At 31.4% G+C, this 24,858-nt stretch overlaps 3 protein-coding genes across 3 annotated transcripts; 2 read left to right on the top strand and 1 right to left on the bottom strand.

The window, feature by feature from the left end:
- Nucleotides 1–7,886: 7,886 nt before the first annotated feature.
- On the top strand, nt 7,887–8,940 carry LOC105770494 (NDR1/HIN1-like protein 13). The gene has a single exon (XM_012591715.2). The coding sequence runs from the start codon at nt 7,973–7,975 to the stop codon at nt 8,726–8,728; it is 756 nt and encodes a 251-aa protein (XP_012447169.1). The 5' UTR covers nt 7,887–7,972; the 3' UTR covers nt 8,729–8,940.
- A 7,518-nt stretch (nt 8,941–16,458) lies between these two features.
- Nucleotides 16,459–21,804, top strand: LOC105767724 (chaperonin CPN60-like 2, mitochondrial). Its single transcript, XM_012587293.2, has 18 exons — nt 16,459–16,637; nt 16,747–16,768; nt 17,078–17,209; nt 17,294–17,453; nt 17,958–18,133; nt 18,221–18,316; nt 18,434–18,538; nt 18,921–19,007; nt 19,094–19,183; nt 19,303–19,383; nt 19,454–19,522; nt 19,590–19,667; nt 20,355–20,450; nt 20,536–20,635; nt 20,713–20,816; nt 20,903–21,008; nt 21,249–21,327; nt 21,407–21,804. The coding sequence occupies exons 1-18, from the start codon at nt 16,600–16,602 to the stop codon at nt 21,504–21,506; spliced, it is 1,719 nt and encodes a 572-aa protein (XP_012442747.2). The 5' UTR covers nt 16,459–16,599; the 3' UTR covers nt 21,507–21,804.
- A 545-nt stretch (nt 21,805–22,349) lies between these two features.
- On the bottom strand, nt 22,350–24,849 carry LOC105767725 (mediator of RNA polymerase II transcription subunit 9). The gene is made up of 6 exons (XM_012587295.2): nt 24,506–24,849; nt 24,337–24,399; nt 24,158–24,238; nt 23,783–23,841; nt 23,615–23,697; nt 22,350–22,525 (listed from the first exon to the last, which is right to left on the bottom strand). Exons 1-5 carry the CDS (start codon nt 24,767–24,769, stop codon nt 23,640–23,642), a joined length of 525 nt encoding a protein of 174 aa, XP_012442749.1. The 5' UTR covers nt 24,770–24,849; the 3' UTR covers nt 22,350–22,525; nt 23,615–23,639.
- Between the last annotated feature and the right edge of the window lie 9 nt (nt 24,850–24,858).

The raw sequence follows: 24,858 nt of genomic DNA, 5'->3' as shown, positions 1-24,858 counted from the left end.
TAATTTTGGAAGGCAACGTTGGACACCACCACCACCACCATTGTTTTTTACAGGCTCTTTTACTTGATAAATAAAAATAAAAATCAGACAAAAGTGGCACACCCAAGACGCAAACTAAAAACTTAAATGTGTCGGTGAACTTGGTTAAATTTTTATTAAGATAAGCCAGCAGCTCTCTTTTTTTTTAAATATTTTCAAAGTGTTGCCTCTACAAATAAATAAAATACATTTACAAGATAAATATAAATATTTATCAAAATTTTAGAGACAAATCAATATATATATATATATACAAGTAATTATAACGGAGGATTAAATTAATAAAAAAATATGTAAAAAATACTCATTTTAATCAATAAAGTCAAAGCTTTGTTAAATATAAAAATAAAATAAAATACCCATTTTATGAAATTAATTTATGAATGTAGGTAAAGTTGTAAAGTTGCCAACTCTTTTTATATTGTCTTAGCTATGTAATTAATAATATTATTAAAAGCTAAAATAATATATATATATATATATAACTAGTTATCATTTTTAAATCGGTTTGAAACATGTTTTAATTTATGTGGACCAGTTCATAAGTCTTTGCTTAGGCATGATGCTCTCTAATTAGTCTTTGATTAGATATAATTAGAAGACTAAACACTCCAGTGTAAGGCATTATACATAAACCACCTTTTTCCCAGTTCATAAGTCTTTGCTTAGGTATGATGCTCTCTAATTAGTCTTTGATTAGATATAATTAGAAGACTAAACACTCCAGTGTAAGGCTTTAATATGATCATCGTCTTTGATCCCTCAACTTAATTTGCATCCATCGTTAACTGACATATTAAATGATTTACTTCATTTAGATCTTTGTGGATATTGGATTTGCTCACAATCGATTATTGATTTTTATTTGCTTTTATTCTTTTAGGAAAAATATTTAAGAAATAAAGTTTGAATAAATTAAGGTAATGTTTGAGGATTGAAATTCAAAATTTTAGCTTTGAGATTTATGATTTATGAATTTATTATTCCTAATTTATTTTTGAGAAATAAATTATTTGAAATTCAAGATTTTGATATCGGTCACCGATTGATTTGAAGGTTCAACCAATTTTTTTATGATTTTTTTAATAGAACTGAATAGACCAACTGAACCGATCGTACCAATCAAAGCAATTGAAATGGTCGAATTGATTTGTACTTAAATAAGTGGACTTACTCAGGTGTAAATTAAAAGTCAGGGATTTATAAATTAAAATTGTGGAGATTATGGTATAAATGAAAATTTTGAATGTTTATACCATATTAAATAAAAAACACGGAGCTTCATCTCTATATTCAAAGCTAAATCAGATTAACTAGTTAAATCGATTGTACTGGGCATAAATGGACTTACTTAGGTAGTTAGGTATAAATTAGAAATCAAGGATTTAAAATTGAAGGTATAACTGAAATTTTTGAATATTTATACTGTATTAAATTAAATGCATGAAGTTTTGTTACTCTTTTCAAAGTCAGATCGAAAATCGATCGAGGTATCAGTTTGAAATAAAGGGTCAAATTGATTGAATAGTGAATCGGCCGAACCGACAGTTGAATCGATTTTATATATTCTTATTAATTTATTCAATCGAACCGAATGGATCGATTGAACTAGGAATTGGTGGTCTGACTGATTTGCCTACCGGTCCAATTCTGAAAACCTCGAGCTTCAATGATTATATATTACAAGTAAAATTAATTAAGTATTATTTGGGTTTGAAAGGAAGTGTGGAAGAATGGAGAACAAAAAGAATTCTCATCTTTTTTTAATTAATATTAGATTTTAAAATGAATTTTTGAAATCCAAAATTTAACTCGAATACTTAATTTGTTATCCAAACCAAGCGAAATCATAATTTCCAAACCTACCATAAAATGTATTTTCGAAAAGAGACATGACTTTTAAAACATGATATTTTAATGGTTAGATATTTATGGTTATTTTTATATAAAGAAAAGATAGAACCAACATGGTGGTGAAATTTTCAAACAAAAGCGTAAGAAGCCATATTCATTTTGCACCATATGTTGTAGTCCTTTTGGACAGATAAAGAAAAGCATGGGTCATAACATACGAGATGGGCCTACTAAGCAACCTTACGTAAAAGATATGACAACTATTGGTCCACTGTTCTTTCTGAATGGCGAGGCCTCTTCCGCATCCTACAATATATGGGCTCCCAGAGTCAAAACTTGTATTCAACGCTATTTCTGACTAAAATACCTGAATAATGAAACATCCACTTGTTTTCGGACTTTTAATAAACCTTCTCCAATCAAAATAGCTACTTTATTATATTATTTTTAAATTTTATTTAGTGATTTTAATATAGGTATGATATGAGAGCTATCCTATTTTCTCTCTCAATTATCCAAAAAAAAAAATTGTATTACTTTTTATTTTTTATATCATATTTATAATTGTTTTGGCTCTAAGGTATCATATACTCCTTCCAAAAATATATATTTATATATTTGATTTTCTAGTTGATATTTGTAATTATTTATTTATTTTTATTTTAATACATATTTCATGTGTTATTGTAATTAATTAGTTTCAAACCATATGTTTCATTATTGTATGCTATTTTTAAATTTTCAGACGATACGCGTGTCATAAAATTTCTAATATTGATATATATTCGATTTTCTCATTCTCACACACACATATGTATATATACATGAAGGGTCCATTTATATTAGTTTAAAACTAAATATTTTCGTAACTTTTGTTGAATAATATTTCAACAAACCAAATATTTTATATTTGGTTTATACAAATAATGCATGTCAAGTGTAAAATAAATTGAATTTTTCTAGCTATTTGTTTTATGTAAAAAACTTTCAGCCATTACATATATATTGATAAGTAATATTTTAGATCAATATGATAGAGGTATTAGATTAATTCAAAATTTTACATGCAATATAAGCATAACCATATTAATAAAATTCAATGGTTGAGTTGTTAAAATATTAATCGAATAAAAAGTTATAAAAGTGTGTGAAACTTTTTAATTTTATATTACGATAAGGATATAAATAAATATAGGGAGGGATCCATTTAAACTAATATAGATCTTGATAGTTTTATATTATTTTTAAACCATTAAATTAAAAATGATTTAGGGATGAGATTAAAACACGTCTTTCCTAGTTTTCCTTCATAGTAAAACATTAATTTTTCCTATTTTTTCATTTTGACACATGAAAACTTTCTTTCTCATTGTTGCAATTTATTATTATTATTTTGGATTCCATTGAAACAAATAGAAGTGAGCAAAATCGTTAGTCCTCAAAGAAATAATATCCATTTTCAATTTTTAATGTGTTCAAATATATTTTGGAAATCATTATTTATATGTGTAAGTTTAATTCGAAAAAGCTTAAATCGTTTTTGAGTTGCAACTTCAACTTTTAAAACTATTAAACAAATCCAAAAAACTCAAATTGAAAATTGAAATAAAAAAATCTTATTTTACCTCAAATCTTAAAAATAAAAATAAAAATAAAATCTAACCTAATTTTAAACCTTGAGTTCCGAATTGAGCTCAAAATGGTATCGATAATGGACTAAAGTATCAATACTTCATATCAGGGTATCGATACTTAATGAGGGTATCGATACAAATGATTTTGTTTAATTTTATGAAAATATCGAATTGTAAAACGGCATCGATACTGAAATGGGTATCGATACTTTGTAAAAGAGGTATCGGTACCTTATAGTACGTATCGGTACTTATGATTTTGTTAAGATTTTTCTAAACATCAAAGCTAAAGATGATATCCGTACCTATATGGGGGGTATCGATACCTATTATAAAAACTTTGAAAATATTGCAATTTGGTCATTTTTCAAGCTCGGGTTTGTAAATTAGCTTTTGTAAGCTCGATTAAGACCCGTAATAGATCTTACAAAGTAATTGTGAAATGTTTTGATTATAAATACTTGAATTATGATGTAAATTATGTATTTAAATGTATGTAATTGTTTCATTTTTTTTACTGTGGTATCTTGTAACTCGGACTCGACAATCAGGTCGAGCAAGGGGTGTTACAAACATTTCCAAGTTGGGTGTTTTTTGCTATCATTACACATTAAGAGTTATAAAATACAAGTAATTTAACATTTGATTGTGTTCATTGAAGATTGAGAGATTAAATCACAGTTTAATTAGATTTTTAATAAACATTTAGAATTATAGATTTTACAAATTATTTTTAAATAAATATATTAATTGAGATTTTATGTCCAAGAAACATAAAATAAAGATAACTTTATATAATTAAAGTTGAAAAGTCCAAATACAAAGACAATTTTATCTAAATAAAGTCCAAAAGCTCAAAAACAATATGAAAACTCGAAACCTGAACTGGATTGATTTAGTATGATTCAATAATAATTGGTTTCTTATGTCATTCGGTTCAATTTTAGTTTGGAAAATGAAAAAACCGAATGAAACCAAACTGACCTCACCGTTACTGGGCATAATAGGAATGAGTACTGCCTTATCAATTTTCACCTGATGTTGAAAATATCTTGTTTTGTATCACTTTGAGATTGTTCATTTTACATGGAAACAAGAAGAAAACATGGTTGTTAGAATTAGAGCGATAGATTGACTTGAGAATTAGTTGTTCGGAAGAATATTGAATCGATAAAAAATTAAGTGAACTAAATAAAAAGTTAAATAAAAAGTTACTTAATTTGAATTTAAACTAGTTTAAATATTTAATTTTTATAATTTATAAAATAAATATTTATGTTTCTATAATTAATTAGTTGTGTCTAGTATTTTTTTTATTTTTTAAGTGGTTGAATTAATTAATAGTTTAACTATTGGACCACGATACGTTTTTACAACATTAGAGCTATACATATTGGTTGGGGGCGGGGAGTGTCGAAGTATTGAAGAACATTGATGGCAATTAAGCTGTTGTAATCAAATTTCCGTATTATAAAATAAAAAATTATTTAAAAAATTAGCACAATCACATGATGTGCTGTGTTAACAACAATAATAATAATACAAAAAAAAAAAGGCAACAAGCAATTATTTTAATTTAATTTTTGGGTCATCACTCAGTAGGTGAGGAATCAAATTGCTGGGTTTCCTAGTTTTCTTCGATGTCCATCATTGAGCAAAATGGAAAGCCAATGAGACAAAGCTCTATTTTGGTATAAAGTTTGGCAATCAGTGCCTTCAATATTATATATATTATAGCCTATGATAATTTACAACCATGGTTAATTTCCCATTCTTAACTAAGCCTTATGGTCGACCTGTTTTGGAGAGAAAAGTCTAAAATTAGATTTAGGTAACATGGGAACGTCTGTGATTGTTGAGAAAATTAATTTGTTATCTAATTAAGCATTGACTTTCACTAATACGGGTTTAATTCAGTTGGCAAATGCCTGTTTAATTTCCTTCTAAACAAACACTTCATTAATTTATTTCCTTATTAGGTGTCATCTTAGGTACTTTGTCAAATTTTGACATTGCTCAATCACTCTCTTTTGCTTTTTGCCTCCATTTTGCATGTGACAGAAATATTTTGGTTTGGTGGGTTTCAATTTTAATTAAAAAAAATATTATTTAAATTTTTTATAAAATACATAAATATTAAGTCGGAATAAGTATTTCGATCTCAAATGTAAAAGAAAAATGTTAAAATATGTCATAAGTTTTTATACTCTTCATAAATTTAGAATTTAGTCGTCAGTATTTTTATTTTAGGAATTTAGTCCTCTCGCTTTTGATTTCAAAATTCTAAGTCCAACTATGTTAAAATTATTTTGTTAAATTTAGGTTCTTACAACAACATTTATTAATTACATTACTACTTAGTAAATATTTTTTATCCCAAAATGCCACACCAACTCATTTAACAGAAAAAATAATAGTATTAACAATTGAACTTAAAATTGGAATTTAAAAAATAAAAATTACTAAAAATAAAAGTAGAACAACTAAATTGTAAATTCAGTATAGACATCTAAAAAATATATATAAGATTTGAAATTTTTTTCAAAAATTTCTTCCCAACTTACCAAAAACAGTGTTAAAGGATGAACTACATTATCCCTTCCATTCCTTTAAAACCCTCAAATTCAAATGAAATGAAAACTTCAATTAGGGATAATTTTATTAAATATTCAAGGAAGTTCCTGTTCATTTACAATCTAATTATGATGCACAATTCATTAAATACAACACATATTTGATGTAGTTGAATTAATGAACTCACATGGGAGATATGGATGTAACAGTCCATCTACATTATAAATTTCTTGTGGGGACAAACAAAACTTTGCTACATTCTATATTTTCGAGCTCTAATCCCATAAACTCCGCTTCATCTGAATTATTATACGATACTGACCATCACCACTTTTCTATTCCTATAATTTTGAATTCCTATTTCAACTGATGAATAAAAATCAACCCAACGTTGAATTTTTTTAGAGTTTACCATAAATAAATACAGAAAATATTTGTAATCAAATTACATTATAACAAGTAAAACTGAAGTCTCAATTCTAACAGTTGCACACCATAAAATTTGGTCTTAAATATTCAAAAATTCGAACACCACCTTTTATCCAACTACTAAAATATCATTCACAATATGACGACTTTAAATGATATTAGAGATTCATGGAAATATTTTGATGAATTGGATGATTGTAGGTCTAGGAAATTAAGTAAAAAGCAAGCAAAAACAATTAGAGTTTGGGGTTAAGCTCAATTGTGTGGCGACATTGATGGAGAGAAAGTTCGCAAAAGTGATGACAAGAGATTGCAGGTTTGACTTATTTTAATCTACGCAATCCTATGAGATATTTTAGATATGTTGGGTTTTTTCATTCTATCGGGGCATGGTTTTGGGATGAAAATTGGTTTATTGTAGAGGTTTTTTATCATTTAGTTTAAGGTGTGTGGCGATGAGTAAGATGTTTTAATAGGTGTTTATCATTGTACTCTCATAAGTTTTATTTTTAATAAACTCAAATTTGGTTGAGAAAACGATATTTAAAATACATATGGGAGTTTTAAAATAGCAGTGTATGAAATGTATGATTTGAAACTACTTAATAATGACATATGAAATGTATACGATATTAAAATAAAAATTAAATAAAATTGTAAGCAAAATAAAATTTAAACACATTAAGAATCATATTAAGAATACTAAATGAATACAATTTGTTTATCATGGTGTTATCATCAATTTTAAGTGGTGTCGAGTTAATTTGTGACACCAACTCAGTCAACAATATTATTTATTAATAAAATTAATAAAGGTACTAAAGTATGCATAATAAAATTAAAATGTTCAAAAGAATTAAGGTAGATACTTGGTTGAGTGATAGAATTAAGGTTTTACTAATACAGTTGATGACATAATTACATGTATTTAAAAAATCAAAATATTCTTATATAATAATTTATTTTAAATATGAAAAAAAATTAATGTGAACTCAAATTAAGAAGTTAAATAAGAGTATAAATAGAAATTTATTTAAGACTGAAATCAAATTTTGTTAAATTGAAAAAGGGAAAAAAGAAAACCTTAACTACCACTACATGTCAATTCCACGCCCCCAAACAAGAGCGTCGAGATAACCTTTCGTTCGTTCTAGTTACGGCATTGCTGTCACTCCCACCTTCCTTCTCCTTAGTCAATATTACCCTTATCACAAAGTCACCCGACCAAAACAAAGAGAACACGAGATTATTTCCCTCGTTGGCTTGAGTCCAAAACAATTCCCTTTTCTTCCCTATCCCACTCTCCCCAAAATACGCGCTGACAAGCACGTTTAAAATGTATAAAGACAGGGCAGTCAGTATTTTCTCCTTCAAGTTCGAAATCCAAAAGCAAATTAACGCCTTTTTCTTCTCTTTGCTGAGCTCTCTCCCCCAACATCACCATGGCAGATAGGGTATACCCTAAACAAGCGACAAATGGCACCGCCGCCGCAACCAACCCTTCTTTTCCGGCCACTAAAGCACAACAATACGGAGCCTCCCGCCCTGTCTACCGTCCACAACCCGAACGCCACCGCTACCGCCGCTCTTGCTGTTCTTGCTGTCTTTGGACCACCATAGCTATTCTCGTTCTCATCCTCATAGCCGCCGTAGCTTCTGCTATATTGTACGTCCTTTACCGCCCTCACCGTCCTACTTTCACAGTTTCCTCCCTCAAAATCTCGGCACTTAACGTAACCTCAGCTTCCAAGCTGATCACCAACATCAACCTAAACGTCACAGCCAAAAACCCAAACAAGAAAGTCGTCTACAGTTACAACCCAATCACCGTAGCGCTTGTCACAGACGACGACATCGCTATTGGGGAAGGTTCCTTCGGTTCCTTCGTGCACGGAACTAAAAACACGGCCCTCTTGAAAGCTGCCATAACTAGTAGCAACCAAGAACTCGATGACGCGTCAGCTGCCAAGTTGAAGAAAGCTTTGAAGAGCAAGAAGGGGCTGCCATTAAAGATAAAGCTCGATACTAAAGTGGAAGCAAAAATGGGAGCATTGAAGACACCAAAGGTTGGGATAAGGGTTGTTTGTGAAGGGATTAAAGCTACCGGCCCGAAGGCAAAATCAGCAACCACAGCTTCAACTTCTAATGCAAAATGTAAGGTTGATTTGAGACTCAAGATCTGGAAATGGACTTTCTGATCGACGAGAATATTTTGAGAAAGAGAAACAACGGAGAAGAAAAAGGTTTGTTGTTTATTTTATTTTATTACTTTTGTTATTGTTGTTGTTGTTGTTTTTTTTTTTAGGGAGGTAATATGTTTGCAAATTGGGTGATTTGATTGTATAGGGTATAGAAAAATGTAATGTATACGTTATTTCTTTTCTTTTCAATATATATTTTGGATTTTTCATTTTGTTGTTAGTTCTTGTTGATTAGTGCACAATTTCTTTGCAAACAATTTTTTAATAAAATAAAATTGTTCATACTTGTTGCCATCTCATCGATTACAATGTATTATAGCATTCAGTAATAATTCTTTACCATGTTTTTCCCAATAGTTATTTTCAAGAGGGAAATGTAAATATAAGCTTATTGTATAGAGAAAAAGTTGTGTGAGCCAAATTTTGTAAATTAGTAGTAGCCGTGGAAATTTATCCTTTTGATTTATCACGGCTATTGGGTTAAGGTTAGCATATAATTGGACCAATGAATTTTGATTTCCATATCTGATTTTATCACTTCTACTTGACTACCCAAGATTTATATTTTACTTTATCGTATAGACCATTAGATAAACGTTTAAATTATTTTTCCTCAAAGGGCCCTCAAGTATATTTATTTTTTTTCATTTTAATATTTAAACTTTTATTTTATTATTTAAATTTTTTTAGTTTGAAAAAGAATAAATATTATTTAGCAATTAAAATAAGATTTGATACATAATATGCTCGTAGGTATCATCTATAAGTAAATGAAATAAATATATAGGAGGATCAGCACACACAAAATAAGTCATCAAGAGAAAATACTTTTTGAGAATGACTCAGTTGTAAACTACTTCCCATATAAGCTAGACCGTCTCTTAGAGCTCACAATTCAACCTCTACACTCATTGCTTTAGGAATGTGATGAAAAGAACCGATCAACCACCCACCATGATGATCGCAGATAATAGCACCAACATCTGCCTTTCCCGAATTACCTGTAGAAGGACCGTCAATATTCAACTTAACCCAACCTTGCGGAGGAGATTTCCACGCAATTGGGATGGTGTATGGAATGCTAAATTTTCTCACAGTGACCGAAAAAGCAAAAAATTCTCCAAAATTAGTCAGAATACGCTGCAAGAAACCTCTTAGAGGCCTATTCTTCGAGAACACTAGAGCATTATGGCACAACCAAATTTCCCATAAGGTAAAGGAAAATATAATATACCAGGGAATCTGTGGGTGTTGAATCCAATTTTTGGACATGATATTAGTCAAAAGCCATTCCTCCTAATTAATAGATGCAATGGATTGAAACGACAAAGGTGGAAGACATCAGTCAATAAATTTCAAGTGGTGTAACAATCCCGTACGAGGTGGTCTATAGTTTTTTTACTATTAGAGAAGGGGTAAAGATAAACACAATTCATACCTTGACGAAACACGAGAGACTTGGTGGGGAGAGCTTTCCACCCAAATTTCCATGAAAAAGAAAAAAACTTTGGTGGGAGGCGAACTTTCCATGTTATCCAGAAACTTTGATATGACAATATCAGGGTCACTACGAGAGAGAATGAAAGAGTAGGCTCTACCAAAGAAAAGTCTCCAGATTTAGAGGAACCCTAACAAATAGAATCCATACCCGACGAAATAGATGGTATGGCAGTACTTAAGAGGTGTAACACCCCGTTACCCAACCTGATTGTCAAGTCTGAGTTACGAGGTGCCATATTCATTGCCAAAGCAATTACGGTCGAACTACATTCATTTACAAATCGTTAAACACTCAAATATAACTAAAATGAGTAGGGGTGAGTATTCAATTGAGTCAAGTCAAATCAAGTCAAAAAATTTTGAGTTAGTTGAGTTGACGAATCCTATTTTAGCAACCGAACTCAATTTGAATTTTTTTTGAATCGAGTCAAAAAATTTTGAGTCAAGTCGAGTCGAATTAACGAATCTTATTATTTATACTTAATGTTCCGTTTACATGGACCGATTATTTTACTAGTAGACGAAGTACAATCTTTTAGATTAATTTTGAGAAAAGGAAAAAAGGGAGAGTGGGGCGATTCGGGAAGGAAAGTAAGACTAATGGGTAATCATTTATCAAAACAACATAGATTTGCTAACTTGATAATTTTGACTTTTAACTTTAGAAAAGGTAAATATTTATCAAAACGATGTAGTTTTGCCCTTTTTATTTGGATTTTTTTGATAACTTGAATTAGGGGTGAGCATTTGATTGAATCGAATGAAACTGTTTGAGTTAAATTAGAAAAATTAATAATGTTAAATTAAAATCTTGTACAATATAACTATTTCCATGTTAGAACACAAAATTTGAAACAATATATATATATTTGAAAACTTGTTTAAAGTAAAATAAAAATATATATATTTTATTATGATAAACTTAAATCATTAATCACTTATTTAGATTCCAAAATTATTATTTTATTAAATTTTTATATATTTTTAGTTTTTTTTAATTTATAATTTTTTTAGAATTTCTATAAATATTTTGAATTTTAACAAATATTTTCAAAATTTGAAAATTACTTTGATTATTTTGTAATTTTTGTTAAGAGATAGACCAATTTGCTCATTTTCAAAATTTACAGGGTCCAAAATGGTATTTATACTAATCTGTTATTCGAATTATTCGAGTTATTCGAATTGTAAAAATTCAACTCAGCTCGAACTTGAAATCTAAAATTTCTTATTCGAGTTGACTCGAATAACTCGACTCGAATAACTCGATTCGATTAACTCGAAATTTGAAATTTTTTTATTTTTTTGAATCGAATCGAATTTTGCTCACCCTTAAAAATGAGTATATAGAGCGATACATAATCATTTTCGGGTCTTATTCAAGCTTATGAAAGCTCTTTTTCTAATCCGATGTCAAAATAGGGCCAAAATTTAAAGATTCTAAAATTTTAGATTGACGTCGCGAATAAGACGTAGCTCTTTCTGTTCTACCTCACTCCAACAACATTGGTAAAAAAGAGGGTGTAAGCCATCTGATTCAAGAGCTTTAGTTGGTTTGAAAGACCAAACCACCTTAGCAATCTCAATATCAGAAATTTCCATACATGTTAAAAGTTTGTCAAACTCAAATATCTATGGCCAAACATTGTCTCCGCCAATGATTTGAAAAGAGGAGGAAACCCCAAAGGTAGTGAACAGTTTAAAAAAATAGTTTGAAATAATTAGCCCTACAATTCTGTTAACAGTTCTTTGAACTAGAGTAGATAAATGGAATAAGCGACTGTTACATTCCCATTGAATTATCTAATTTGCTCGAGATTTTAAGACCCAAAGGAGTTCTTGATCTATCGTAATTTGATACGTCAAATTAGGCTCTCCAATACAATTGATAAGCTTATTCTTAAGCAATTTAAGTATCTTTTATATGTTTTTGTCAATTTTTAGTTCTAAGCATTAATAAACGTTTTTGTTTATTTTTATAACCTTTTGAGACGCAAATGGTGAGACGCAACATGGGGGACCTAACAATATGATTGAGTGTAGAAAGTCGATAATGATCCAAACTTGAAGAAATCATCATTCAAAGGTGGGGTATCGCGACACTGAGGCATGGAAGTTGTGATACCCCTAACAGTGCTGAAGTGAAGAAAATGGGGCCTAACTCCAGTGATATCGCGATACTAGAGCCTAGGTATCGCGATAGTGAGACCTTTATGACTTCGAATTTCAATACTATTTTGGGTATTGCGATACCACTGCCTAGTTAGGAGAAAATTGACTACAGGGGTGGTTTTTGTCCAACACCAATAAGAAAAACTTCTAAGGACATTTTGGCCCAAAATTTTAGGTTGTAAACAAATGAGAAAGCCACTTTTGATTGAGAGAAGAAGAAGACTGCTCACTTTTTACTTTCCTTTCCATATTTTTAGCTTTTAGTTGTCATTTTCTTCATTTTTAGGGTTCAGTTTTAAGCTTTTTATGGTTTTGATGATAGTTAGTTAGTTAGTTTTTACTATAGCTTGGTTTTATTTGCATTTTAGTACTCTAACTCTACTTGTATTTTCAGTTTAATTCTTACTCATTAATATAGCTTAGCTTCATTTCGTTTGCTTTGGCCAAAATATGAACTCTAGTATTATTTTTCACCACCATTGTTGCCATCTTCATCTTCTCCAGCAACCATTAAGAAGTCACTAAGCTTTGTTAAACCCTACTTTTCTTCTTAATTTAATGCATGCTTTGAATGTTTTTTTGGGTTGTTGTTTATATTGGAATGATGATCAGTAGCTAAATTTATGGTGGTTGGTTGATGAAAATGTTGTTTGGTGACGTATTAAAGAGACCATATAAATAGGTGAGACCGATAGGAGATCCTATTAAGCATAAATTCATTTAGCCTGAGTTAGTTCGACGAGGTTGAGAGATAAACTGGACTAAATCGTCTAATTTAATAAATTGGTGTTCGAGAGGTAAAAATTGAGCCAATTAAAAGTAGAAGCCTTTTAGATCCCTAATCCAAAGACTAATCAACAACCTGAAAATCAACCAACCATTTATTTTTCTTGAATTGTTAATTGGGTAATTTTACTTGTTTTACAATTTGGTTTTCCGTAGTGTTAGGTAGCTAATTAGTGTAATTAATCCTTGTTAATAAATTGTCGTAATATGAAACTTAATGAGTAGTTAGCTAGACTTTTTAGGAATCACTTTGTACTCGAAGTTTATTACTTTCGATCCTTGGAATACTTGAGTGTTCCATTGTAACACTAAAAATATTGCAACTCAACCTGTCACACTTGCAATATACTACCTTATTATTAATTGTTTTAATGTTGATTATCAGCCCGATGCACACACGCCGGGGTGCAATTAATTCTTTTTCCCTAGTCACAACATTTAAGTTTGTGAGGGTGACTTTACGCAGGTTGATGAGGAACAAATAAGGGGTTTCAACTAGGGCTTTCAAAGTCCCTATGCACCATAAGTCGACTCTTTTTCTTAAAAATATTGCCAAAGGTGAATTTATTTCATTAAGATAAGAGGCTTGTAAAAGGTGTTATGGTGTCTAGTAAAAAGAGACTCAAATAAGTCTAGAAATTGTTCAAAATATGTTTAAAGTCTAGGTGTTCAAGTCACATTGATTGGAAATGAAATGAACTATTTCGTTTTTGCTAGCCATGATTATAAAGACAACTTAGTAAAGAGCAATGATCTGATAGGATCTGAGGGAGATGTGTAATCAAAGCATTAAGGTACAAAAGTCTCTCGCTATGGTTTGCAAACACATAACGAATTCCCTCTTGAATAAATTTCGAGAGATTCGTGAGATTTGTCCAAGTAAGCCTCGAACCTTTAAATTAGTGGTGAAATCCAAAGGGGCTAGCAGGGGCCCCACCCTCCCTAAAATGGAAAATTTCTATTTAGGCTCTTTAAAATTTTAAAATTATAATGGTAAAATTACATTTTGCCTCCAAAAGAATGATAAAATTTTGATTTAGTCCTTTAAAAATGATAAAGATCTAGACTATTAAAATGAAAAAAATTACAATTTTACTATCATAAAACTATATAATTTAATTTCAACCCCTCTCAAAAAATTTCGACTTCATCTATGCTTTAAATCCAAGGTCAATCATATAATGTAAAAAGAAAAGAACTCGATCAATTAAATAGTAATAAATTTAATACTCTTCCATAAAAGAATCTTCCTAAAATACCTCTTATAAAATTTAAGATTTACATGATTTTTCGATATATATTAAAATTTTATCGTCCTAAGTAAAAATAGAAGAAGAATAGCTGTTTATAAAATTGAAGATTTACATGTACAATAAATGATATGATTTCTATATATATTAAAGAGCAACTATTTGATGTAAAAATTGTGGAGTTGTTATTAAAAATGTGACAAAAATCTTATTTATATCTTTTACTAAACTCTTAAGACAAATGTCACTTTCAATCCTTGTGTGAAACTGAAGCTATAAATGAGATATATAGTATTTAGTGGTTGCGGAATATTAATTTTTCTCGATCTACCCTTTTAAATAGATGCTTTTATTTTCTTTTTGAAACAGAGAAATAAGAAATGATTAAGTGCTTGCTTGAGTGTCGGTGTCTCAATTCTCAAAGCTTCACGGTAGTCAAACTTTCTTTTCGAAAAAACAAAATATATATGTACTACAGCATGTGGATCACACGAAACAATTGGAGTATATATTTTAGTGGTTTTAATATAAATTACGATCAATTATAATTTTAAGACAGAATCAAGTATAATACTAACAAATATATAAAATAATTTATAAATTACTGTCCTGCAATCTATGCTAAAAGTTTGAAAAAAATATCAAAGGGAGGGATCTGTTCATTGAAAATTTTACAATCTAGCTTCACCATATTTGGCCTGTATTCCATGATTAATTTATCAATTTCACAAAAATTAAACATTAAGGTTGAGGAAAAGTCTTCAACTGAATTCAAAGCATTTTAGATTAATTTATGAGTAAATATTTGTGTATATTTTTATTTCACAAGTAATTTAAAAAATGTAATATATTTCTGTTTTAAAAATATTTATTTTGATATTTTATTATATCTTTATAAAACACTTGTCAACTCTATGACCTTACTAATAAAGTCTAAAAATTTAATTTGTAGTGTACCTAATATTTTCTCTAAATTGATATCGTAGATGAAATTAAACAATTATAAATTATAATTTTATATTCATACGTTTTATTTGAGAAAGTTGACACAAACCAACAATTCATAATACTTTAAAATTTAAATAGTAAACTGGACAACCATGAAAGAAGGAAAATTTTGTTTTCCAAAAAATATTATGTAAAAATAAAGTGAGTTTACTTTTTGCATTATTTATATACAGTAAAAAATTCTATAAGTAGGTTTAAATGATGCTACCATAATAAAATAAGAGAAACTATTTTCAGTATACCGTAGCATTTTAAATTTCACAAATAAAGTCAAAAGATTGATAAGTCTATATAGTGATATAATAAAATATTAAAAAGAATATTTAGAAAAAAATAAATGACAAGTTTTAAAACTACTTGTTAAATAAAAAAGTAAACTGTATTAAATATTAACCCTAAAATAATGATAAAATAATTAAAAAGGGCATTTAATATTTTTCTAAACCAGATTGTGGAGTTTTTTACTCCACTACCCATGAATAAGGTAATTACCTTTTTTTAGTTGTTAATTATAATATTTTAAAATAAAAACATAAAATATTATTATTATTTTTTGCAACAGGCCCAAGACCAAACAAACCCAAAATTTGGGTTAGAGATTGTCCATTTAATCAGTTCAGTGCATTGGACACTCAAAATCTGGAACAATCCAGATTCAATCTTCTCATTCCATTTTTGGGTTAAATATGTTCTAAGTCCATTTATTTTTTATATTTGATCTTTTTACTTTTTTGAAAAGATAATTTTTATTTTTGTTTCTAAGAATTTAGTCTTACTTTTTCAGATTTCATAATTTAAGTTCAATTTTTAATACTGTTAAAATACCTATTTTAAAATTTAACTATATCAATAATTGAATTTGCATTTTTACATTGAAAAATTAAAGGATTAAATTTATTGAAATAAAAGTAAAAAACTAAGTTCTAAATATGCAAAAACTATAGGGACTTAAAAGCAGATTTTAACCTTTTCTTTTCTTTCAGATAGAGTGACGGGAAAGCCCTCCACTGTAAAACCCCGGAGCTAAAACCCTACTCTTTTTTAAACCTGAAATTGGAAGCCTTAAGAACTCCATTGGCAGCTCTCTTTTAAGTCTCTCTTTTGATCCTTCTTTTCGATTGCTCGCTGTGTAAAGTAAAACCCGTCTCACTCATGTATCGAATAGCTTCAAAATTAGCATCATCTATTAGGTAATGCTTCTAATAGATCACATTTGCTTCCTTCATGTCAATTCCTGCCAGTTAACTTTTTTTTTTTTGGTTTATATCTGATATAAATTATCGTTATTTTGTTTTACAGTTCCTCGACTTCGAGAAAATTGGTAAGAAATCATAATGTATTACTTGATTTCTCTTTCATTTTGATTTCTGTTTGTACGGTGAGGGATGTGGGAAATAGAAGAAATGAAATGAAAAAGTCCAAAAATTTCTAGGAACCAACAGCTGCATTAGGTTTATGTAAATAATGCTTTTATATTCTTTTGCAACAATGAAAATTTAGAGGTGGATCACGAAATAGTTGGAAAGGTTTTCTATGGTAAAATTATATGTTCGTTGGGATTGGTTTTGATGAATATGAATGAATCTTAAACTTTATTTTCTTTGGTTGGTTAATTATTTGAATTTGACAGGTTTGTAGTAGGATAATTTGCAATAGGAATTATGTAGCGAAGGATATCAGTTTCGGGGTTGGGGCACGGGCGGCTATGATGTTGGGTGTGTCTGAAGTTGCAGATGCCGTGAAAGTCACAATGGGACCAAAGGTAACATATATAAAGGACTAAGAGCTCAGATTTATGCATGCTATTATGCTTTGTCACAGTATTCATTCTGATCTATTGATTTAGGGTCGCAATGTAATTATTGAGAGTAGTCGGGGCTATCCTAAAGTCACGAAGGATGGTGTTACTGTTGCCAAGAGCATTAAATTCAAGGATAAGGCTAAAAATGTTGGTGCGGATCTTGTAAAGCAGGTTGCAAATGCCACCAATAAAGTTGCTGGAGATGGTAATTTCTTATTATTTTCAACCTTATTTTATTTAGGCGTTGTAACTGAACATTGATTAATCAGTATACCAATGATTTATGGTCAAGGCATTCTGGTTAGAAAGTAAAAAAGAATAACAAAAATCTTAAGAAAGCTCAACCAAGCCTTCATTCCAAGCTAATCCGGATGGGGGAGCCTTTGGATAAGAACTTGCTGTTAGAAAACCTTCCTGGAAAGTGTGGCATAAGTGCTTTGGGTTCTTGGAAATTGTTGTTTTTTGGTCTTTGACTTCATTTAGAATTCAGAGTCCTAGATATGCAGTGCATATCTGTATGCAATAAGCGAGTATTTTCTATAGCCCTCAGGTTCAAAGCATGGATCAGTTCAGTTGTATTTGTTGCATGATACATGAAGAAAGCTTTAGTTCTCGATTACAGATATGGCATTTTTAAAATAAATTTCTCCCATCATATTTGATAGTCTTAATGCTGAAGACCTATTAACTATTATGCATCTCTTCACAGGTACAACTTGTGCAACTGTCCTAACTCAGGCAATTCTTTTGGAAGGCTGCAAGTCATTGGCTGCTGGCGTAAATGTGATGGACTTGAGAAAAGGAATTAATATGGCAGTTGATACTGTCATATCTGACTTGAAAAGCAGGGCAGTAATGATAAGCACACCAGAAGAAATTACACAGGTTTATTGATGTGGGCTCTCCAGCTCTTTACCTCTAATTCTCCTTAATTTACCTCGTGTTAACTTGTTTTTGGTATGTTTTGAATAGGTTGCCACTATTTCAGCAAACGGAGAACGTGAAATTGGAGAATTGATAGCAAGAGCAATGGAGAAAGTTGGGAAGGAAGGGGTCATTACTGTCACTGTAAGCCCAAATTTGCTTTTTGTACATTTTTTTAATTATTGTTAGATTTTGAGTAATAATGATTATTTCTTAAACCATATGTAATTTGGTGTATCTTATTTTTACCTCAAATTTTAGGATTGGAATACTTTAGACAATGAGTTAGAAGTGGTGGAAGGAATGAAGCTAGGCAGAGGTTATATCTCTCCCTATTTTGTTACCGATCAAAAGACCCAGAAATGTGTAAGCTCAGATTTGCATCTTTTTTACAATAATTTTTACTCAATATGGTACGGTACTTGTTCGTTGAGCAAAAATGGGGTTTCCAATGTAAATCCTATGCACAAAATTCAATTTTCTTCTCTTATTTAAATGTTTTGAATTTGGAGGGGGCTCACAGTGAAATCTTGTCATTCTCTTATTTTCCTTAATGTAATTTGAAGATCATATTAGTTCCATCTCAAAGTTTTAGTGTACAGTTCATGGCTTTGCGTACACAATAATTTGACCTGCCTTATGTCCTTAGTTTTTTCAGTTTTCTTTTCCTGTTTCTATTGAATGTAATAATTTCATAAGGATGTTGGATGGCTTTTGATGTAAAGAAGGTTCAATTTTATGTTGGCAGGAACTTGAGAATCCCTTGATTCTCATTCATGACAAGAAAATTTCAGATATTAACTCACTTGTGAGGATATTGGAGTTGGCTATAAATGTAATTCATCTGAGGACTCTTTTACATTTATGATTGTAAGTGAAGCATGCTGTGAGCTTGCTCATTCTCTTCTTCAATTTGAACAGAAAAACAGACCACTTCTTCTTGTGGCTGAGGATTTGGAGAGTGATGCGCTTCAGTTACTTATTCTCAACAAGCATCATGCTGGTTTGAAGGTGATTAGCTATCTGGCTTTGCTTTAAATTTACTTTTGCATGCATCAAAGAGTACGAGATGCTCTTAGTGTAGATGACACCTCTGGAACCTTTCTAATAGTGGAATCTTATGTACTTAGGTTTGTGCCATCAAAGCTCCTGGTTTTGGGGATAATAGACGGGCAAATTTAGATGACCTTGCCATTCTTACCGGCGGAGAGGTAATAATATTCTTGTTGCTCAGATTTCATTCTTTATAAATGGAATCATTATTAATCGTCAAAACTACAGGTTATCAGTGAAGAACGTGGCTTAACTCTTGACAAAGTCAAAGTTGAAATGCTTGGTACTGCGAAAAGGGTACGCATGAAACTGTGCACATGCTTGATTTTCTTCTTTATTGTGTAATTGACTTGATTTATGACAGGTCACTGTCTCACTTGATGACACAATAATTCTACATGGGGGAGGGGATAAGAAGCTGATCGAAGAAAGATGTGAGCAGGTGTTTTGATCCCCTATTTGGTTGTTTCTTGATATTTTTCTCTAATAACCTCGACCCATTTTAAATGCCATATACATGTCCTCGTTGCCCTTTATAGATTAATTTTTGGGATTTGGGGGGGAGGGGTTGATACAAATGGATGAATTTTTTTGTTATCCATTTGTTCTCCTGTTATCTACTTTTAGGGTGTGCTTGGTTGAGTGGAAAATGAGAAGGATAAGAGGAGGGAGTGGAAAAGTGGAAAGAAACTAGATTTTAAGTGTGCTCGATAGGGAAGAAAAGTGAGAGGAAAGAAAATAGGAGAGATGATCATTTTCCATTCCCATGCAGAAAAACCAATACTTCCAAGTTGGAATGATAAGGGGATAGAAAATGAGAGAGGGATGTGTGTTAGTTCAAAATTATGCATTTTTCAAAAGTTTCATATTCTTTTCTTTAATTCTTTTTCAACTCTACCAAACAATGGATGGACAGAAAATTACTTTTTCTTTAAATTTTTCATCATTCCTACCAAGCACACCTATGGAAAGAAAAATTATATTTTCTATCTTTTAATTTTCTACCACTTTAAATTTCCATTTTTCCAATTTTCTTTCCACCCTACCAAGCAACGCCTTAATGTTGTTAACTTTGTAATAAAGGCTATTCTGATTTCTTTTTCCTCACGATTCTTGAAAACTTCTGCAGCTGAGGACAGCTATGGATAAGAGCAGTGCCATGTTTGACAGGGAGAAAGCACAAGAAAGATTATCAAAACTATCTGGGGGTGTGGCTGTTTTCAAGGTTTATGATCCCTTTATCTAAGTTCCAAATGCAATGTGCATCTTATGCTGCATAAGGTGAGTACTTATTGGTGTTTTTCTCTCAGGTTGGTGGAGCTAGTGAGGCAGAAGTTGGAGAAAGGAAAGATAGGGTCACAGATGCTTTGAATGCCACAAGAGCAGCTGTGGAAGAGGGTATTTTGCCAGGTAAATAATTTCCCCTTTTTTGGTTTCAAATGTCAATGTTTATTTAGGTCATAATATAATGGATTTTTTTGGGTCAGGCGGTGGTGTTGCTCTCTTATATAGTACAAAGGCTTTGCAGAACCTTCAAACCGAAAATGAAGATCAAAAAAGAGGCGTTCAGATAATTCAGGATGCTCTTAAGGTTTTGTTTGTGGCAACTTTCAGCACACCTCTTTTGATCTCATTATAACCTATAGTACCTCACAGTAATATGTGACTCTATTTTAGGCACCTACTTTAACTATAGCTTCTAATGCTGGTTATGATGGCTCTCTGGTTCTTGGGAAACTACTGGAACAAGATGATGATAATTTGGGTTTTGATGCTTCTAAAGGTTTGTTCCTTTCAATCTTATGAAAATGCTCATTTCAAGCCATATATTTCACTCCTTTAAAAACGATCTCTCTTGAATTCACCAAGTTATGCTGCATGCATTCTCTCTATCTGTCACGGACACACACTTGTGCCGTCATTGTTTTTCTCAAAATGCCCTGCCACAGTTCTTTGCTTTTACAAGGAGAGTCAGTCTGCATACCCTCTGCCCTGATCATTCTCGTTTGATGTGCAAAAACAGGTGCATATATTGATATGGTGAAAGCTGGAATCATAGACCCTCTCAAAGTCATTAGAACAGCCTTAGTCGATGCCGCCAGGTGAAGAATCTAGTCATAAGCATGTAATACACGGTTGTTTTACGAGTTTAACTGAATAAATATGCTTTTCCTATTGCAGTGTCTCATTGCTATTAACGACAACCGAGGCATCTGTCCTCGAAAATCCAGATGAGAAGAAACCACCAAGTCGTATGCCAGACATTGATAACGACTACTAGGTGGACTATACCAGTTGGAGTAACACTTTTTGTCATCCTGCTTAAAATAGCAGAGAACTTAAATTGAGAGCCGAGGTTCAACCCTGATGAACTCTTTTAAGAGGAATACTTGATGATGGTAACCAATTATAAAAGAAAAGATAAATAGGATCATGCGTATTGATGTCATTGCAAAATCAGTGATCTGGGATTTTTGTAGTACAAAGAAAATTAGTTGACTCGTTTAGTGCAACTGTTAATTTTTTTTCTTTGGAATCGTATCTTTAGTATATTACTATATAAAATTTCATTCCATTAATTGGTCTGGCCATCCTCAAAATTATGCGGGTTTATTATTAAATTTCCAGGAAATTTCCCCCTGGAATGCAAGGTCATCGGTGTTGACCACCTTATTCTTTTGAAGCTAATTAACAAAGAAAAGAAATGTAGTTTTTCAGAAGGCAGTCCTGGAGCTGCAGATGAAAATTGAACCCTGAAAACTTGGTTTGGTAACTTCAAGGTTAGAGAACAAAATCTTACGGGACAGGTCAGGTCCCCTGCAAAAATGAGTCTTTGTTTTAACTATGGCATCCTTTGAAGCTGGAAAGACAAACAGCGATGGGCTAGGGAGTATTGCATTTCATCAAGGATATTTGTGAATCAAAAGGTGAACCCATAGCATATTCAACAATTGTCATAAATTACGCACACATGATCTAGTAAATAATCCAGTAAAGGAAGTTAAATGAGTAGACAAGGATTATCAATCTTTTTCTTTTAACTATAGACCTTAGAAACATGCAGCCCCCAGGGCCCAGCAATAATAAAACTCAAAGCTCCATGATATTAGATGGCACTAAACAATTATGAAACCCAAGATTGCATTTGAATATAAAATAAAGTTTGATATAAGAAAAAGCTAGGAAAAGAAACAACTTTCTACTTGCTGAACAAGATGAAACTGTTTTACTTCATTCTATGATTACAAGTTCTCAGGGTTTCCTTCCCATCTCTCAGAGTTAAACATGGGAGCTCTTGACCTGAATACAACAAAGCCAAAAAGATAGTCAAAAGCTGCAGTTCAAATTTGCTGAAGAAAAACAATCATCAATCTTACATAATCAAAGAGCAAAACAAAATATTAATGGTTTCATGGGAACAAATATGCACTTTGAAACTGGTATCAACTAGATATAAAAACAGCAGAAAAAAGCAATTCTATCATACATTAAGTGCAAGAACATACAAATCTAATTCAATGGCTCTAGAATAGCAGTGAACAATTTTCTGGGAAACTAAAGAGTTCTCCAATGACAATAGTACAAGAATTTGAAGTCCTGTCTTTTTGATTCGTACCAAACTTGACATGTTCTGCAGATGAATAATATGATAACATCACAAAGTTTGAACCATAACAGGTGGAACCACCACAAATAGATTTTCCTAGAGGCAAAGTAAGTTTCATCAATGCAACGTAAACCTCCAAAAGAACAGATGCGCTCCAAGTAGCAAAGTTATCTAATAGGTAGGCTCTCTCAGAAAAATACTGCTCACCAAAGTACAGTTTTGCTGTTTGCTGCCCAAAAACTTGACAGACATTCAATTCGTTTTGCTTTTCTTATTCTCATGCAAGATAAATACTATCATTTACATAGTTGTTCCCTTGCATAATCTCGATATGCCCTTACTGAAACTCTATGACAAGGTGGCATTCTACCATTGAATTATATCCCTTCCCCGTCCCCATCAAGAAATATTACTAACTAGTCCACACTACTATTCTTGAACAACATGAAGCTAAGCTTTCTGCACTATTACAGATACAAAACCAACGAAACAAGTTGGATTCAATTTCAACTTCTCCTATAGGAAATAGGATTGACTACAAATTCGGGCCATATACACATGGTTTCATAAAACCATACTAGTCTCCCAATCTATACACTTTTTTACTTATTTGACACAAAGTACAAAAACGCAACGCAAAATTCCTTTTTTGAAACAAGATTCTCTATGAACAAGTATCATAAAATTGGACATTAAACTGACATGTTAAAGTAAACAACAGCAAACTGCAACTATTTATCGACAATATTTGTCACTCATATTCTTCTGTATGCATTTTTTACCTGTGCTTAGTAGCATGAGAAACGACTATGGCTCGGTCTTCAAAAGGTCTTCCACAGAGCTTCTATACTTGGCTATCAGATCCCTAGAATTGAAGAATATCAAATGCAGATATTCAATAAGTAGAAAACTTAAATTGTAGAAAACACAAGTTATGACCGACAATTTACCTCCTTTGGTTTAGCAATTGTTCACTTTCCTCCAGCTTTTTCTTTTGACCTTCAACAGTCTACAGCCGGCATTGGAAAATTTGCAAGTTATACAAACAACTTCCAATAAAACAGAAAAAAGAAACACTGATACTAATATGTCAGCACATTTTTAGCATTTATCATCATTGAATATGTATATACATCTTCCAAAAATGATGGAAAAATATTAAAATTTACATATTTATTTTGCAGAAGCTTGCATCTTTTTTTTTAGTACTTTCATGTTTGTTAAAATTCATGAACCACAGGAATGCAACTTTATCAACATCTCATAACACAGAAACGGGAAATTACAACTTAAAATAACCAAAGCAAGAAGAGTAGATAATTTACCATGGATTTAGAATTAATTGATGCAGCAATCGAGTTCAAAAGCTGCTGGCACTTCTCAAAGTGATTGTTCAGTTCATTAACCTTACCAAAAACCCAGCAAAATAAAAGTTCAATAATCTTCAAAAGGAACCCTAAATCCAATCTTAAAATTGAAAAAAGAAAAAGAAAACACAACAAACCAAAGCATCAGAATGTTGATCCCGACTTCCATTATCAATAGCATCAGCCAAATTCTCCACCAACTGTAACCCCACACAAACAAACACATAAAAAAGAAGAAGAAGGCAAAACATCAAATTTTTTTTAGTGTAAGACAAACTTTGTTAAGATTGTGGTTTAAAGGATTACATGTAAGAGATGGAAGTGAGAAGCTAGTGACTGTTGTTGCTGATTCTGCTGCACTTGCTGCTGCTGCTGTTGTTGTTGTTGTTGCTGCTGCTGTAACATACGTTGCTGCTGTTGTTGTTGGAATTGTTGTGGATGAAACTGTTGTTGTTGTGAGGGTGGAGGAGGGGAAAGGTATAGATGGTCTTGATTGGTGGGAGTAGATACGTTACTGTGGGTTGGGATGCTGGGGATCATAGTCCAGCTTCCTCCTAAGTACGGATCCATCGTCTTCTTTCTCTCTCTCTCGCTTCTTCTCCTTTCCAGCGGCGCACAGTTAGACAGTGAAGATGAGGGTCGTTGCTAACCTACGCCTT

This window comes from Gossypium raimondii, chromosome 5 (assembly GCF_025698545.1).
Source record: "Gossypium raimondii isolate GPD5lz chromosome 5, ASM2569854v1, whole genome shotgun sequence".
NCBI classification, from domain to species: domain Eukaryota; kingdom Viridiplantae; phylum Streptophyta; class Magnoliopsida; order Malvales; family Malvaceae; genus Gossypium; species Gossypium raimondii.
This window is presented reverse-complemented; position numbering and strand designations above follow the sequence as displayed.

Excerpts from the sequence above, each read along its gene's own strand:
- LOC105770494 (XM_012591715.2), top strand. The coding sequence starts at position 7,973 with ATGGCAGATAGGGTATACCCTAAACAAGCGACAAATGGCACCGCCGCC.
- LOC105767724 (XM_012587293.2), top strand. The coding sequence starts at position 16,600 with ATGTATCGAATAGCTTCAAAATTAGCATCATCTATTAG. Across the intron at positions 19,523-19,589 it reads TGCTTGGTACTGCGAAAAGG|GTCACTGTCTCACTTGATGA; the intron begins GTACGCATGAAA and ends GATTTATGACAG. Across the intron at positions 20,817-20,902 it reads TAATTCAGGATGCTCTTAAG|GCACCTACTTTAACTATAGC; the intron begins GTTTTGTTTGTG and ends ACTCTATTTTAG.
- LOC105767725 (XM_012587295.2), bottom strand. The coding sequence starts at position 24,769 with ATGGATCCGTACTTAGGAGGAAGCTGGACTATGATCCCCAGCATCCCA. Across the intron at positions 23,842-24,157 it reads CAATTAATTCTAAATCCATG|ACTGTTGAAGGTCAAAAGAA; the intron begins GTAAATTATCTA and ends TGCCGGCTGTAG. Across the intron at positions 23,698-23,782 it reads CAATTGCTAAACCAAAGGAG|GGATCTGATAGCCAAGTATA; the intron begins GTAAATTGTCGG and ends CTTCAATTCTAG.